Consider the following 18,225-nt stretch of genomic DNA (forward strand, 5'->3'; position numbering starts at 1 on the left):
CAACAGAATAATACGAACCGACACCAACGGCAACGCCCCACCGAACAAAAAGGACTTGCGATTTGAAACTCGGTACGTGAAACTGCCGATCTTCATTGGGAGCACCCGCATACTCGCCGATCTACTGAAGGACCGCGAGTTCGGCATCGTAGCGCTGCAGGAGGTGTGTTGGACAGGATCCATGGTGCGAACGTTTAGAGGTAATCATACCATCTACCAGAGCTGCGGCAACACACGCGAGCTGGGAACAGCTTTCATCGTGATGGGTGATATGCAGAGGCGCGTGATCGGTTGGTGGCCGATCGACGAAAGAATGTGCAGGTTGAGGATCAAGGGCCGATTCTTCAACTTCAGCATAATAAACGTGCACAGCCCACACTCCGGAAGTACTGATGATGACAAGGACGCATTTTACGCGCAGCTGGAACGCGAGTACGATCGCTGCCCAAGCCACGACGTCAAGAGCATCTTAGGAGATTTAAACGCTCAGGTAGGCCAGGAGAAGGAATTCAGACCGATGATTGGTAAGTTCAACGCCCACCAGCAGACGAACGAAAACGGCCTACGACTCATTGATTTCGCCGCCTCGAAAAATATAGCCATACGTCGCACCTTTTTCAAACACAGCCTCCCTTATCGTTACACCTGAAGATCACCACTGCAGACGGAATCTGGAATCGACCACGTTCTGATTGACGGACGGCACTTCTCCAACATTATCGACGTCAGGACCTATAGTGGCGCCAATATCGACTCCGACCACTATCTGGTGATGGTCAAACTGCGCCCAAAACTCTCCGTCATCAACAATGTACGGTACCGGCGACCGCCACGGTACAACCTAGAGCGATTGAAGCAACCGGATGTCGCCTCAGTATACGCTCAGAATCTCGAGGCCGCGTTGCCAGACGAGGGCGAGCTCGATGAGGCCCCTCTAGAATACTGCTGGAGTACAGTGAAAGCAGCCATCAACGACGCAGCCAAGAGCACCATCGGATACGTGGAACGGAATCGTCGGAACGAATGGTTCGACGAAGAGTGCAGAACAGTTTTGGAGGAGAAGAACGCAGCGAGGGCGGTAATGCTGCAGCAAGGGACTCGACAGAACGTGGAACGTTACAAACAGAAGCGGAAACAGCAGACCCTCCTCTTTTGGGAGAAAAAGCGCCGCCTGGAAGAAGCGGAGTGTGAAGAAATGGAACTGCTGTGCCGTTCCCAAGAAACACGGAAGTTCTATCAGAAACTCAACGCATCCCGTAACGGCTTCGTGCCGCAAGCCGAAATATGCAGGGATAAAGACGGAGGCCTCTTGACGGACGAACGTGAGGTGATCGAACGGTGGAAGCAGTACCTGAATGGCGTGGAGAACGTAGGCACGGGAGACCACGGCAACGGAGGAAACGACGACGCCAGTGCAGCGGAGGACGGAAATGAGCCAACTCCCACGCTGAGGGAAGTTAAGGATGCCATTCACCAGCTCAAAACCAACAAAGCAGCTGGTAAGGATATAATCGCAGCTGAACTCATCAAGATGGGCCCAAAAAAGTTGGCCACCTGTCTGTATCGGCTGATAGTCAGGATCTGGGAAACCGAACAGCTACCGGATGAGTGGAAGGAAGGGGTAATCTGCCCCATTCACAAGAAAGGCGACCATTTGGAATGTGAGAACTTCAGGGCAATCACAATTTTGAATGCTGCCTACAAAGTGCTATCCCAGATCATCTTAAGTCGTCTGTCCTAAAACGAATGAGTTCGTGGAAAGTTATCAAGCCGGCTTCATCGACGGCCGGTCGACAACGGACAAGATCTTTACCGTACGGCAAATCCTCCAGAAATGCCGTGAATACCAGGTCCTAACGCATCACCTGTTCATCGATTTCAAAGCGGCATACGACAGTATCGACCGCGCAAAGCTATGGAGAATCATGGACAAAAACGGCTTTCCTGGGAAGCTGATTAGACTGATTAAAGCAACGATGGACGGTGTGCAAAACTGCGTAAGGGTTTCGGGTTAACTATCCAGTTCGCTCGAATCTCGCCGGGGACTACGACAAGGTGATAGGCTATCATCGCCTACTCTTCAACATCGCTCTGGAAGGTGTGATGCGACGAGCCGGGCTCAACAGCCGGGAAACTATTTTCACAAAATCCGGCCAATTTGTGTGCTTTGCAGACGACATGGACATTATTGTCAGAACATTTGGAACGGTGATAGAGCTATACACCCGCTGAAACGCGAAGCAGCAAAGGTCTAAATGGTGGTGAATGCCTCAAAAACTATGTACATGCTGGTAGGCGGAACCGAACACGACCGGATCCATCTGGGTAGTAATGTTACGATAGACGGGGATACTTTCGATGTGGTGGAGGAATTCGTCTACCTCGGATCCTTACTGACGGCTGACAACAACGTGAGCCGTGAAATTCGGAGGCGCATCATCAGCGAAAGTCGGGCCTACTACGGGCTCCAGAAGAAACTGCGGTCGAAAAAGATTCACCCACGCACCAAATGCTCCATGCACAAAACGCTAATAAGACCGGTGGTCCTCTACGGGCACGAGACATGGACCATGCTCGAGGAGGACCTGCAAGCACTCGGAGTTTTCGAGCGACGCGTGCTAAGGACGATCTTCGGCGGTGTGCAGGAGAACGGTGTGTGGCGGAGAAGGATGAACCACGAGCTCGCTGCACTTTACGGCGAACCCAGCATCTAGAAGGTGGCCAAAGCTGGAAGGATACGGTGGACAGGACATGTTGCAAGAATGCCGAACAACAACCCTGCAAAGCTGGTGTTTGCAACTGATCCGGTTGGCACAAGAAGGCATGGAGCGCAGAGAGCACGATGGGCGGACCAGGTGGAGCGTGATCTGGCGAGCATTGGGCGCGACCGAAGATGGAGAGCGGCAGCCACAAACCTGATTATTGTGGCGTACTATTGATGATTATGTCTTGTCTTAATGATGTTGAACAAATAAATGTATGTATGTATGTGAAATCTGTGCTGCTGTACGCCAGTGAAATTTGGTGTGTATCAGCGGAGAACACGCAACGGCTGTAGGTCATCGATAGATGCCTGCGGTATATAATTTATGCATGGTGGCCTCACAAGTGGATCTTCAACGTGGAGCTTCATCGTCGATGTCATCAAAAGCCGATAGCGACAGAAATTCGGGAGCGAAAGTGGAGGTGGGTCGGCCACACTCTACGCGGGGGCGGAAACGAAATCTGCAAGCAAGCGTTAGACTGGAATCCAGCAGGACATCGCAGCAGAGGCAGACCCAGAGGCTCATGGTGGCGTAGCCTCAACAACGAAATCAAGCAAGTCGACCAAAACTTGACCTGGCCACAGGTCAAGGTGATGGCTGGCAATCGCTCAGGATGGTAATCTTTCAATTCGGCCCTTTGCACCACCGTGAATACAGAATGTTCAGCTAAGTATAGAACGTGCCTCTGGAGCCAACCTACTGAAAGTATACACTTTGATACAAGTGCTGTTTCACACCCACACAGGACTGAAAGTAATAAGACCCCTAGTCGGCTTGAAAATCTCAGAAAACATTTCCAAGGAAAGACCACGGAGTTTCAATTGTGTATTTAACTTTAAAATACAATTCTTTCACTGTAGTGCAGTTCAAAATGACACGGACAGTTATGTAGCATTTTCGCGAAAGTAAGCCACCCTCCTTCAGATCATCACCCTCCCTTCCTCCCACAAACGCATACACATACAAAACCTCTTCCTAGCGCGATAATGGATGAGAGAGAGAAAGAGCACGAGCTTTCAAGGTGGTGGTGGGTGTGATGGTGTGCGCTGTGTTGTGTTGTGCAAATTGCGATTGCGGGCTGCGTTGGTGTCGGTGCGATTACGTTGTGTACATCGTCCACCAACAAGCAGCAACGACGAACAAACGAACAGCAGTCAGTCAGTAACCAGCAAAGCGCAGATTGGGTCGTCGTCGTCGTTGTTTGAGTTCGGTTCGGTACTAGTGGTGTAGTATTTCAGCAAACGCAACAGAAGGAAGAGAACCCCAGTTGGACATTTGCAGGGAAAAGTGCAAATTTTGTCCCGTTTAGCAGCGTTTTTCGCGTCCCAAACCGCGATGGAGGTGGAAGGCAACGTCATCAAGGACGATTCCTCCCGGTAAGTGGGTCGGTGGTGGCGATTTTTCGCGTTCCAAATTTGCTTACTGCGAAAAAATGGATGACAGAAGGAAGAATCCGAAGGAGAGATTTTTTTCCTTCGCTGTGTAACACTGCTTCGATCTTTTTTTTCTGCCTTCCACTCCACTGCTAGCTGCTGCTACTGCTGTGTGTAGGGTACTTTGCTCTACTCTCACTTTGTTGTTTTTGCTGCTGTATGGTGCCATCTAGAGTGACTGGAAGGGAGAGTGGCGTCAATGTCAAAATTGGAACAGCGATCATCTGTCAAACCCATACAAATTCCCGTTCCAAACGAGCAGGAGACCTGTCAAAATTGGAACATGACGCCACTCCCTTCCAGTCACTCTAGTGCCATCATAATAACGAACGATGCACGGCGGACGGATGGACGACGACGATGAGTGATATCAAAATACCATCACTCGCTTGGGAGATTGCATGTGTGTATGTTTGGGGCCCCCAGTTGGGGAGGACAGGGTCGCAGTGCTACCAGTTTGAGTAATGGTATGGTTTGAGCGCTTTGAATCTGGTCCATCAATGTAGTTTTTTGACCTGAAAAAGTGAGAAAGCTTTTCAGTGTATAAGGCGAACAAAATTAGAGTATTAGGAAGAGTTTATAAAGATTCCAGTAATTTAATATTCTAAAACAATGTTTAAGAATCAGCTTCTAATACTGTTCATCTATATGCCAGAATATACTTACAGAACAGTGGCTCTCAGCCTTCCCAAGATGGCAGGCCACTGCTGTCTTCCTTATCGATGCCTCAAAATTTGACATTCATCATTTAATGATGCTTGTAAAAGGAACGTCTGCATAGTTGTTAATCGATCCGGAGTTGAAACGCTGGTTTGAAATTGTTATTGGTTCTTCAGTCAATCCTGTAATCGTATTTTTTCCGACAGGTCACCCTTTTTTTCAGCATATGTTACTTATTCGTTGCTCGAAATGGCCTTAGCGCTACAAATGTTCAGATAACTTAGATATTTGTAGACGAAAGTAGAACATAGAACAAACAATTGCAAACACAACATTTTTTTGTCAAAACTAAATCGACGTAACGTGATTTCAACTATTGATAGCTTAACCGAGTACAAAATTCCTCAGAGGGGAAATCAGAAAACCGTTCCCTTATCAACTTTAAATTGATTCAATAATTAGTTCCCCGGCATCAACAATTATATACCTACATTTAGACTGCAGCCCAGTTTTGTATGCAGATTTGGAATATGTGGTTGTTTTGATATCGCGCAACACCCCAATTGTACGGCTAAGTTCGAGTTTGTTCGAATATTAGCATGTGATCTGTTCTAATGCTATCCTGTAATATTTATGATTCGGATGATTCACAGTTGGCAACCACTGCACTGAGCCCAGGCTTGTAAGAGCTCAGTTGGCTTACATGTATTGCACAGTTTAATATTGAATGGGCTTATTCTACGACAGGCGTGGAATGAAACAGCACGGTTTCGCGTAACATGGGAATAAGTTTTATGTGTCACATCATATGAACATTCGTTTCATACATATGGCGATCATTCAAATCGATAGCCTCGCAACGTTAAAAGAAATGTTTTATCTTACCTCACTCGTAGATTATTGTCCACATATCTGACTTAAAAGCGTTCAGTGAGTGTACTTTAACATGTTTATTCGCAAAGTTTGCGCCTTACTTGCTGGGTATTGGTACTCTCTCATGACAGAGTCCAGCGAAAAGTCAAAAACACATTCTTCGACAGAACAAAAACGATGATCTATCGTTTCAGCTTGAAATGTGATAGGCATTAGGCGGCTTGAAACCCCATCTCGCCCTTAGCATTATAGCGTTATGGCATTTTTCGTACTAACCTATTCCGTTATCGTTCTTCAGAGGTAGAATCAGAGGTATTGCTGGTCAACACCATCATAAAATGGGCACCAAAAGCCATGGAGCGCCGCCTGTCAACACTGGCAATACCGTCACGGTCAAAGTGGGACTCAACATGAACATCTGTAGGTTGTGCCTGACGGAGGGTACGGTCAACTCGCGACTGCAACCGGTTTACTACTCTAAGGATACCCCGGACGAGCCACTGTTGCAGAAGATTCTGGATCTCACTACGATACAGGTATTAAAGCATCCAAAGTTGTGCATTGAAACATCCCTAATCCCAATCCTTAATCTTTCAGGTTCAATACGCCACGGATTTCCCCTCGTCGATTTGCATCAACTGCAAGGCCAAATTAGAAGAGTACAGTCACTTTCGTCGACAGTGTATCGAAAATGATGAGCTCCTTCGGATGAAGTACTACGAAATCAAAGCCGCAGAAGATTACCATCTTCAGCAGCAACAACAGCAGCAGCATCAGCTGCAGCAACAGCAACAACAGCTTCACCGGAGCCAAGCAATCGAACAGGAAATTGTAGAGGAAGTCAAAGCAGAGGAATACATTGACGACGCAGATGATATCACGCTGGCCATTGATGAATCTGCTGACGCGGATGAAGAGTTCCAGGACGAAAGCGATGAACAACACCAGCAACAGCAGCAGGGGCAAGTGGTTGAACAGCAAACGATCCAATACGTGGCGGCGGATGGCACTATGACCGAGTATGTCGAGTCGGGCGATGTAAGGACAGTATCCAGCTCCTCGCAGCAGCAACAAATTCACATCAGCGGATACAGTGAAGGAGAAACTATTCAAGCGGGTGAGGCACACGAAATCTACTACACCGATGGAAATGATACGTATGCAATCCAAACGACGGCCGAGGGCTACGTAAATGCGGCCAACTATGTCCCCCAGGGTTACGATAATCAAACGGAAATCGAATGTACGACTATTGAACACCTCCCGGAAGAGGAAGTCTACATGGATGAGGGAGGCGAAGGCGCAGTTGGAAGCGCCATTACTCCCCGGGGAGCTCATGACCGACCGTTCGTGTGTAAACATTGCAAAACCAGCTTCAAATACGAGTACAATTATGAGAGACACATGAAGAACCACGCAAAAGTTCTGTACAGGTGTGGTAAATGTTCAAAAACTTTCACCAAGCAGAGAAAGTGTCAGCAGCACTTCCTGAAAGCACATTCCTCCCAGCGGTACGAGTGCGACATATGCTTCAGGACGTACAGTCTGCCGACCCGCTTGGAAAATCACGTCATCGAAATGCACTCCGAGAATGGCATCTACAAATGCGATCGATGTACGGATACCTTCACCTCCTATCTAGATTTCAAATCCCACCGTAACAGCCATCACAGTATTAACGGGTCATCGAATGCCGCCGCGACTGTGATTGCCCAGACTGTGGAACAACGACCGCAAACCCTTCAGCAGGTTCAATCTCCTCAACCGCACATAGCGGCACCTCATACGACCACATCCGTCAGTACACGCTCCTCTGTGTCGGATAATTGCGATTTCGAAGTGATGATCGATGAAACCAAGATCCCCAAACCGGCCACCGGCGCTGAATCCGGTGACGAAAAACGACCAACCCAGCAGGAGCAGGATATCATTCTGATCGATGACGAAGCGTCGTCCGCCAACAACAACAATAAACCAGCAACGGCGACGGCGACAGTGGTTGTCAGCACAGCAAGCAACAGCGTCATCAGTGGTGGAAAGATTGTGACCTCAGCGCAAGCTGGTCCCATTGTTAGCAGTGCGATTGCCGTTGCTCCGCAGCCTATTGTCAGTAGTGTTCCGCCACCGCAAGCACCGCCGCCAACGACGATAGCCACCACAACGACAACGGTCATAACGAATGGGATCGACAAGAATAGCATGCACCGGCAGTTGCTGCAGCAGATCGAGGAGAGCGAAGCCAACTCGACTGGACCGAAAATCTACAAGTGCGATAATTGTACGAAAAACTTCGTACACCTGAACAATCTGAAGGCGCACATCTACGCGGAACATGACAACGATAAACCGTTCAAGTGCAAATTGTGCCCCATTTCGTTCAAGACGAAGGAGATTCTGGTGATGCATATGGTGAGTAGAATTTGTCTCATACCGTCAATCGGGGTAACATTGGGCCTGGGGGGTAACTGTGGGTCAAAAATCAAGAAAGCTGTTCCGCTCAAAAAACTAACATTGACCTAAGCGATTCTCAGATGTGGATAGGATATGATGGGTGTAACTTGTGTCAACCATACGGTGTTGAAAAAAGTCACAGGGCTGTTACAGATGGTGCGGATTTTGCGTTTTTCGCGGTTTTTGCGTTTCGCGCGTTTTTGAGAATTTCGGCGCGGATTTTGCGGAAATGGTTTTCAAATGCACTTACATCAAATATTTAGACAAGTAGCTCAACGAAACCAGAAAAAGAACGTTTTTAAAGTAATGTTATGGAATGTTGTGCTTAATTGAAATCAATGTTAATAGTCCCTAGCTTGGAGTGTTAAAGTTACACTAAACTATACGCATTTGTCAAACTGAGAAGATCCTCTTTTGAATTTCTTAGTCAAACTATTAAAGTTATTTCTGTCTTAACCCCGAAATCAATTTTTGGCTAACATTTTGAATAGAGCGGCCAGTGGCGTCTCGTAATCTAACTTTTTACCTGTTCAACGACCCTAAAAGTTGCATTTACGGAGAATTCAGGATCAGAATCACATTGAAAATGGGTGGAAAAGGCTATTATCGCGATTTTCTACAAATTAAAAATCAATTTATTGTGAAAAATCAAAAATTTGCATTCGTTGAACAGGTAGATTTGAGGTTAGGGAATCACCACTGAGAACGGCAAGATTTCTGAAATAGTTGTTTCTTGGTGATTCTGAAATTTTTTTCATGGAATTTGCAAAGAGATGTCTACCGGAAGTTTTAGAGAAACATTTGGTTGATTTTTGTAGTCAAATTTAACAGAATATTGTAAAGAAAATCATTGGTTTGGTAGACTGTGTGTGTCGTAAGAAATCAACATAAAAAAGATACATCTAAGACGTCCTGGAGCTTTTAATGATTACATTCTTAGATAATTCCATGGAAAAAAAATTAAAAACTCTCTCGTGTACAAGCTCTTTCGCTCGAATCTCCATCTCTACCTGGTCAAGATTGTACAATCGTTCCTTTCAAATCGGACTTTCGCGGTTGCCGTAAATGGTGAAAGCTCCAGCGCCCACAACATCCCCTTTGGCGTGCCCCAAGGATCAGTCCTGAGTCCGATTCTCTACAACGTCCTAACCTCCGATAGGAGATTATGGTAGATGGAGTATCGTACGCATTTTTGCGGACGACACGGCTTTTCTGGTATCGGACAAAGATCCACAAATCGTCATTACTCACCTCCAAGCGGCGATGAACAATCTCCAGGAATTCCAACGGAAATGGCGAATCAAATTGAATGCAGGCAAAACGCAGTCGATTTTCTTCACGCGGAGGCGTGCTGCTCAACACCTTCCCCGTAGGTCGATCACTGTCAATGGTCAGCCAACTACATGGGACGATGAAGTCAAATATCTGGGAGTGCTGTTCGACAAGAAGTTGAAGTTCGACAAACATGTGAACTACGTCGCCGGAAAAGTTGATCGGCCTACCAAGGCGCTGTACTCCCTGCTGAATCGACGGTCGAAACTGCACATCAAAAACAAGATGCTGGTGGTCAAGTGCATCATCCGGCCAATATTCACCTATGCATCGGCAGTTTGGGGCAACTGTGCCAAGTCTCATCGAAAGAGGCTGCAAGTTAAGCAGAACAAACTACTCAAAATGGTTCTCAATTTGAATCCCTGGTACCCGATCGACGATCTCCACAAGCTAGCCGGTGTCGACACCATTGATGCCAGCATCGAAAGGGCCACGAGATCCTTCAGGACGTCCTGCGAGATGTCAGAAAACCCGCTCATCGGAGCACTCTCCCCTCAAAATCTGTGATATTAGTTTTAAGACATTCTGAAATCTAGCGTATTTTAACTCTTTTCCCTAAAAAAGCTATATTTAGCTAGTAATTTCTGTTATTTGTATTAATGTATCTTAAATGAATTTGTATTGTTTTCAGCTGAAAGGTAAACCAAATCTCTGAAATGTAAATGTAAATATTAAATGTAGTAACGTTGAAATCCAGAAATAAATTTAATTGAAATTGAATATTAGGGGTACTCACGAAATAGATTAAATTGCTGCGTAAGCCATGATTTTCTGCTTATTTGAAATGTTTCATGATTTTGCGAATGACATGATCAAAGATTGCCTTGGTGATCGCGATGTTTAATCAGTTTACGCTGTTGAGTGAATCCCCCTATTATTCATTAGAAATTGCTAGCGATTTTTTAAACATGCAAGAATTTCTTGATTCATTATGGATGAGTTTCAGAATGATGGAATTGACGAAATTCCTGAATCAATTATTACTACTTGTGAAACAATTTGTTTTGCTAACACTATGATTTCCGATCAGAGCACCCGTTGTAAGGGGCACAGTGATTAAAGGATTTCTTGGTAGATTTTTTTTGCAAAATACTTGAAAAAAATGTTGAAGCTTTTGAAATTCTTAGAATAAGAACATTTTGCTGAAATATCCATCCAATCCTAATTTCCAAAGGTGTGGTGTGACCAGAAACTCTTATCATAAATGATCCAATAAATTTATACTTTTTCAAGTATCTCTTGCTTAATGTTCAGAACATTTTGTAAATATCGCCCTAAGGAATAACATTTAGTGGTAATTCAATCAAAAAATTCACTAGTATTACTCCGTTTGTTTCTGCAAAAAGTAATCCTTGAATTTCTCAAAAAGTTTCTGAAAATTCTTAAATGATCTTTTGGGATTTCAGGATTTCTACCATAAGGTTAATTATAAATTATTTCAAAAGTTTCGTCAAACTGCTGTCTTTTTCTCGTAAAATAGCAAGCACTGATTGATAAGCAGGTTCCCAAACTTTTTGCTATTGCGGCGCCCTTTAAATTTTCCAAAAATGTCGCGGCGCACCAAAGTTTTTAACAAAGTTTTTTAGAACTTTAACTTTAAAATGTAAAAGGCAAAATCTTGAAACACTTCTTATATCATGTTTTTTTTTAGAATTTAGAGAAAATTTGGAAAACTAACTATATTTTTAAATAGATTTCTCAAAGATAATTCCCTGGCCAAGTTCGCAGGGTTTGACGGTATTAAAGTGAAGGAGTTTCATTTTGATTATTGTAATGTAGTGTTCTTTAGTGAAACATATCACCTTATTAACACTTTAATGCGCCTCCAACGGTTCATCACGAATCGGCTGCTGCAGATGGAGTATGGCTGATCATATGCATCAGACATGCTCGATAAACACGGAGGAACCGCCAGGGCTCAGTAGAGTCTATTCCCAAGCAATAGTTCCAAATCGGTTGGATTTGAGAAGGTTTTGATGATCGTTACAAATTCTTATAAAAGTTTTATAGGATTTGTGACTGGTTTTGGAACCTTTTACAGTCAGCTGATTTCAAAATGTTGTTTGGGCTCTATTTCCCACGTTTCTCGGTTGATTTTGATTAGTAATTTTTTAATGTCATAGTCGCTTTTTCGAATTTTTATAATGTTGGGTACTTGATTATATTTTCTTTAAATGAAGCAATTAAAATCAACCGAAATAATTAATAGTGGGAAGGAGATTTGCAGCACTTAATTGTGTTGATAGATTCGAAGCTAACGTGCGAACACTTAAACGCATTGCGTTTGACGTGACAGTTCGGACTGGACAAAAAACTAACTGCTTTTTATTAACTGAACAACGTTAATACATAATAGTTGACAAGCAATTTTTGTTTTATTACAATCAACTGACCAACTTGGCGTATTTTTGTTTATCTCGTAGATGGTGTTATGACACCAACAGCAAAAATATCAGAAGTTCAGTTACATGTTTCTGTAGGTTTTGGACCGATGACAATTTAAGGACACAAGAGATGAACACAGAGAAGTAGAAATCAAGAAAACAATTTGACACAGGATCGGCTATATTTTAACATACAGGTTCGACTGATTCGATGAATCTATCTAGAAGTATCTAGAAGACAATTGACGCTAAGATTGGAAAAAAGCTTGCAGTTGGGGCTAGACTACAATTATGGACGATAGGAAACAATTCGCTAGACAGCATTATTATTCATGTTTTAATATTTACCCGTAGGCTTTTCGCCGGTTGACAGTACAGTATTTAGCTGTGTTTGAAGATACGGGTTAGTTGGTGTACAGATGACGAGTTCTCGCGGACAGTGCATCAAACGAGGCTTGCATAACAACTGACAATAAAGAAACCTATTTTCCTTGACTTTCTACGCAATGGACAGCTGACCGTTAATCTCCTAGGCATTAATAAGACATGACGTATGTGCATGATGGAACAACTAGCAGAATACATTTCTAGACGTCTCTTTTCAATAACGACATTCAGCATATTTCCAATAAAACTACACTTCAATAAAGCAAAGACTAAAGCTGCTATGTCAGAACAGATCAGATTGACTTAAGGAGAAACTTCAGAGAATACAAACATGGCTGCCACAATGGCCGACTTGGTCCCCTACTCACGTTTTCAAGAGCACCAATCTTGAAAATTTGTAAACAAATGCTCTCGATTTGTAAAAGCTGCCTCTTTTTGGAAGTGAGCAACGCCAGGAAAAACAAGTGCGGCTTGGTTCGATGCTTTGTTCGTCAGATTTGTGCCTCTAAAGTTTGTATGAAAAATTGCAATGGGATTTCTTGATGTTTCACCTTAATTTACTATTACCTTGGAGATCTGCTTCGAATAACTGACAAATTGACAAGAACCTAACTAATTACATGGACCATACTACAAAAAAAAAACAATTGACAACAAGAAAAAAGGGGAAACTTTTGTTAAAACTATTTTTGTTCAACGCAGGCCAAAACAGTGTCGACTTGGGCCACGCACGCCTACGTACTTCTGTGTGTTGAAACAAAAATAGAGGCTCCTAGAAGCAAATGTAGGGAAAGGGTGCGGTGTAGAACATAAGCACAGTGTTGCTACCGCCGTAATCACTTTGAAAAAAAAAAAAAAAAAAAATAGATTTCTCAAAGATAATTTAAATATTTGCAAGATTTCAAAAATCATGTTGATTTTATTATAGAAGCTTTATATTATAATAAGAATAAAATAAGAAAAAAAAAAACTCAAAATACAGATAAAACAAGCTGCTGCTTTTAATAATTCAGTCAAAATTTCTAAAGTGTTTGCAAAAATTAAAGAATTCTAATTGAATTAAAATGACTTCACAGAACTTGACCTGTTTAAATTTTTTGCGGAAATGGCAAAGCAACACTTCCAAACACTTTTACTTATTTAGGAAAATTTCAGCAAACTAAGACACATGAAAAGTTTGTAAAGAACCTGCTAGGTGGGCTTTGATTGAACTTTTTATTTTTATAAATTACAACTGTGGCACTTGCATGCCGCTTAACTGTTCCGAAGACCGTGTAATTATTCTGAAAAGAATTAAATAAGGTTCTTGAAATCAAAATTTTGGACAATATAAAAAAATTAAAAGCTAAGCTGAAGCTTAAGAGGTCCAAAAACAATTTCAAAAATTTTAATTTAAAAAGTTAAAAAATCGGTTTCAATTGATATGTTTAAAAAGGATGCCAGAAATCCTATGGAACACTTGAAGACGCAGGGAAAGATGTGAAGCGACACTATTTTTACTAAACAAAAGAAACATAAAGGTGTACCGCAATACAAATAAGAGATTGTTCTTTCGATTTCGTCACAACACAAAAGCCTGCGGCGCACCTGGGAAAGGTTCGCGGCGCACAGTTTGGGAAGTACTGGTGTAGGTCATTTAGCGGAACACATGTATTAGTTATGCTCCCTAAATGTTAAGGCTTTCAAACAGCTATCATATGACACGTTGAAAAAATTACGATTGTTCTTGTTAAAAAAGAGCTCTGGTCTACTTTTTTATGGCGTAGGCCGTTGAACTACTGTAGCAGGTAAACCATATTTGATCGGTTCGGAAGCCCGGATCGAATGAGCGTGGTTCGTACCGAGACACGGTTTACTACCTAATGATAGCCTAACCAACGAATTCGGTTGTAATATGTATTGATGCATGGGTTAATTTTACATTGTAATTGATGTATATCATCCAAAATGCCTAAAACAAAACATTGAATTACTCTTCCCTAAAAGAAGCTATCCTTACTTTTCCCATTTTTTACAGGTATTACATTCTCAGCACAACACGGCAACTTAAGATTGTGCAGACTGCGCATAAGTTGTGCATCAACAATCCAAGATGTTTTTCTTAGAACTAAGGAATACAAACCGAAAATGTTATGTGAAAAAATCTCAAAAGGAAAATTTTCTAATCTTAAATAGGAATTTTTCTCCTTCCTAAAACTAAATATATGTAGCAAATGAACAAAATTCAAAATATTACAAACACACACACACACACACAACATGTAATACAAAAATCCAATAGTACTAGAATATATTACACACGCATAGAATGCTTTCGAACAGAAACAAAACTCACAAGGAAAAAAACAAAACAGGATAGCGAACTAAAATTACAATTCTGTATAAAAACAAAGGTGAAAATAACTATTAGTAGTTAGTAAGAAAGTACTAGAAAATGTGACGATGATTTCCTTGTTTCAGTTTTTTTTATAGATACTTTAATATATTTTTTATTTATGCGAAATTTCATGTTTTCTACGTTTAAGTTTGTCCTCGAATAAAATCGAAAAAAAAAGAAATAAAAAAAAAACGGCTCGCTTGCAATAGTAGTTGCTCATAGGATTATTTTCGTAACGTTAGTATTGTTCTCATACAGATGTAAGTGATCCCCTTCCTAGAGGGCAGGTTGAAAACTTGCTTCGGATGGTGCTTTCTCTCCCGGAGATACCCCCTTCTTTATCATACCACACAAACGAAAAAAAAATCGATTCATAAATCGCAAATCTCGCTCTCATATAAGTAGGTCCTTTTTGATTTGATGAATAGAACTTTCCTATTGTTTGTGGTATGATACGAGTTTGAGTTTAAGATAGGTAATGCATGAATTGGAATCGCAACATTTTCTTGTTCGTAAAACTTTGGAACACGGTTTGGATTTCCTCCAAGTATGTATGTTGCAACAGCGAAGCTAGATGTGTCTGTGTGTGAAGGAGTTTGGAATCGGTTCTTCCAAAAATAAAACTGAATTACCCAGATTGGATGCGGGCGTGAATTTTCCTTATTTTGTTTGAATGCAAAGCAAATGTGAGCAGGAGCAAACCTTCTTTGTATTGTGATTGATGTGATCTGGCTATAGCTTAGAACTGTTAATTTTGTATTATATGATTTTTAAACATTGGTTGCGATAATATTCTTCGTAAATTATTTTTACCTAAAACCCTAAGGTCACTAGAAACACTGTTCGGTTGCAATAGCTGTGAGAGAGTGGAAGTATAGAATACGATTTATATGTAAGTGATGAACGTGTGAAAATGGAGTTGATTTTCGATATATTTTATTGTCACTGTTGAGTGAAGAGATTGGAGTGTTACATGCGAGTTTCATAGCAGTAAGGAGGCGGATTTTACTTCGCTAAAAAGTAGACAATTCCGACTACATTTCGTTACGTTAATGTTGCCTTTTCTTTTTCGCCCCATTTGGATCATTTCGTTTGTCATCATCGTTGAAAACAAAAACCCATTGTTTAGGTAGATTTACGCACTGAGAGAGCTAGTGCTTTAGGAAATTATTAACCGTCAGATGCAGAAGGTTAAATTATGACACAAAACCAGAATGAAACTGATTAAGCTAGGAAAAATTGAAACTAAATTATGAGAATTCTCGAAGTTCTTGAATGTCGCCATGATATATGAATATAAAGTGTTCCAAAAATATGCGGTTTGGGTGAAGTATTTGTTTATGCCGAAATATTTCCTTGGAGGGGTTCATTTTTTACGACTGGTTCACATTCGTGTTTGTTAGACTGTTTCCTATTTTCTTGTGAATAGACGAGTTTGAGGCTTTTTTCTTCTTCCCAACGTAACGTCCTATTTCCACCAAAGCCTGCTTTTCAGCTTAGTGAGCACTTCCACTGCAGTAGGACCTGGGTTTGATCCCTGGCTCGTCTTTTTTTTCTACGTTTGTACCTTTTATCTACTTTTACTTTCATCTCTGTAAATGCGATTGCATGTGAAGCCCTGCATTACTGAAACAGGAGTATTTTTTCATTCCAATTCCACATGAAGGTTGTACCAATTGTCCAACCACAACTTCCTCCGGAACTATTACGGGTTACTTGCAGGAATACATATCCGAATATCCTACAGCAAAAATGTCACAAAGTTTTCTTTACGGAATTATCTCAGAGAAAAAAGTGATCGCTGTGATGGTTAACATATCCTTTTGCTTTGGAAGAACCGACCTTTCGTGTTTCCTCTTTCAGAACCTTCATCGATGATGCTGGTCGAAACGTTGTCTCCTCACTGGCATTCCGGACCATCTGCACCATGAACATTCCAAAGGTATCGAGGGTCGCAAGGAGGGTCGCTACTGGAACCGTTTCTTTGAAGTCCACCCACTTCAGCTTGATCTCTGATGGAAGCTTTTCGACCAATTCGTGTAACATCGTCGGGTGGGAAAGATGTGCTTCTTGCCTCGCTGCCACTAAATGGTTGCAGTAGTTCTGTACCGCCATACTATATGCAATGAGTATATCAAACCTTCCTTCACGGGGAGCTGGCGTATTCCGAATTTGGGCCAAAAAAGCAAGGTAATTACCTGTTTGTTCTGTTTTATATACGCAACAGGGTATCTCTCCTGGCCGGGTTTACTCATCGGTACAGGAAAGGTCGGCATTCCACCTGGGGCGGATTCTTCATCAAGAAAATTCATCGCCCATTCCACCGCGTTCTGCGTTTGCGGCGCTTGCTTTTCCACAAATCCCATCTGCTCCAACATTTTGCGCGATTCTTCTCGACGTTTGTCCTCTTCGTGACGCATCTGATTCAGCCGCTCCCTATCTTTCTGAATTCCTTCCGGAATTCTCAGACCCACCTATTGACTACGTAGTTCTTCGGCACCGCAGTTTCGCGTTCGGCAACACTTTCGTAGTCTTCGACGTACGCACCGAGGAAACGCTGCTTCCCGAACTGGGGCTGATCGATGCACCTTCCAGCTGAGAATTCAGAATCCGGCATTTCTCTGCCAGGTATTTATCCTCCAATTGTCGAAGCAAATCTGCACGAGACTTCTCTTCTTCGAGCTTCTTCTTCACCAGCGCCTACACTTCTTCGAGTTGTCGTCGTTGGCTTTCCAATTTCTTCCGCTCCAGGTCCGCTTCCTTTTCACGGTGCAGTCGTAGTTACTCAATCCGCGACATCTCGAGCTCCGCTTCTTGTTTACGGCGCTCTTCTTCTTCTATAATCCGTTTCATTTCTAGCTGCTTACGTTCTTCGAGCTGCTGCAGCTCTAGGGCGGCTCTTGCCGCAGGGATAGCTGACGATGAGCTTATTCTGGAACGTCGAGACCCAATGGATATCGCAGGTTGTCCCACCGGCGTGCTAGCGGCTAGAATTTCATTCCTACAGCCGGGACACGACCACGACAGATCTGCAACAGAGTCTCCTACATGTACACATGTATTATAATGGTACCATTTATCGCAAAGATCACACGCCACCATTTGATCATTTTTTGGATCCGATCAGAGGCCACAGGTCAGAGGGCGGGACGATTCATTTCTCGACATCTTCGTCGGAACGGTGCAAACTACCGAATCAGCTTGATTCCGTAAATCTTAAAGTATGTTGCCACTGCAACTAGGGTAGGAATCAAAATACCTCTTTTTAGCGTTGAATTAATTAGATTTAAGCTGTAAATTTTAATTCATTAGTTTATTAAAGCTATGTTCACTTAGAATCCGGAATCATGTCACATTTTCTAGTGGCGCTCTCAATGAACATAATCATCATTCTTTTGCAGCACTCTGATCATACACTAATCCTCTTTAAATGGTGAAAATTCCATCGATTTTCTTGCAACGAGTGAAAAGTTATTTCAGATTGAAGACAAGAGGAGGAAAAAAATCTTGCACAAACACGTTGAAAATTTAGCGTAGTCAGGTACGACAGTCGCGAAAAATGT

The 18,225-nt window shown here is 42.6% G+C and overlaps 1 protein-coding gene and 1 long non-coding RNA gene across 2 annotated transcripts; one reads left to right on the forward strand and one right to left on the reverse strand.

Moving 5' to 3' along the window:
• The first annotated feature begins 3,660 nt into the window (after positions 1 to 3,660).
• Positions 3,661 to 15,977, forward strand: LOC115267810 (zinc finger protein 236-like). Its single transcript, XM_062855486.1, has 4 exons — positions 3,661 to 4,141; positions 6,030 to 6,267; positions 6,329 to 8,140; positions 14,303 to 15,977. The coding sequence occupies exons 1-4, from the start codon at positions 4,101 to 4,103 to the stop codon at positions 14,333 to 14,335; spliced, it is 2,124 nt and encodes a 707-aa protein (XP_062711470.1). The 5' UTR covers positions 3,661 to 4,100; the 3' UTR covers positions 14,336 to 15,977.
• On the reverse strand, positions 9,385 to 14,294 carry LOC134289540 (uncharacterized). Its single transcript, XR_009998554.1, has 2 exons — positions 12,837 to 14,294; positions 9,385 to 12,587 (listed from the first exon to the last, which is right to left on the reverse strand). It is a non-coding gene; the product is annotated as an uncharacterized LOC134289540 (long non-coding RNA).
• Positions 15,978 to 18,225: the final 2,248 nt, after the last annotated feature.

This window comes from Aedes albopictus, chromosome 3 (genome assembly GCF_035046485.1).
Source record: "Aedes albopictus strain Foshan chromosome 3, AalbF5, whole genome shotgun sequence".
Lineage (NCBI taxonomy): Eukaryota > Metazoa > Arthropoda > Insecta > Diptera > Culicidae > Aedes > Aedes albopictus.

What these genes read in the sequence shown, in the direction of transcription:
- LOC115267810 (XM_062855486.1), top strand. Translation starts at nt 4,101, where the DNA reads ATGGAGGTGGAAGGCAACGTCATCAAGGACGATTCCTCCCG. An exon ending in ATCAAGGACGATTCCTCCCG is followed by an intron (nt 4,142 to 6,029) that starts GTAAGTGGGTCG and finishes ATCGTTCTTCAG; the next exon opens with AGGTAGAATCAGAGGTATTG. An exon ending in AGATTCTGGTGATGCATATG is followed by an intron (nt 8,141 to 14,302) that starts GTGAGTAGAATT and finishes CATTTTTTACAG; the next exon opens with GTATTACATTCTCAGCACAA.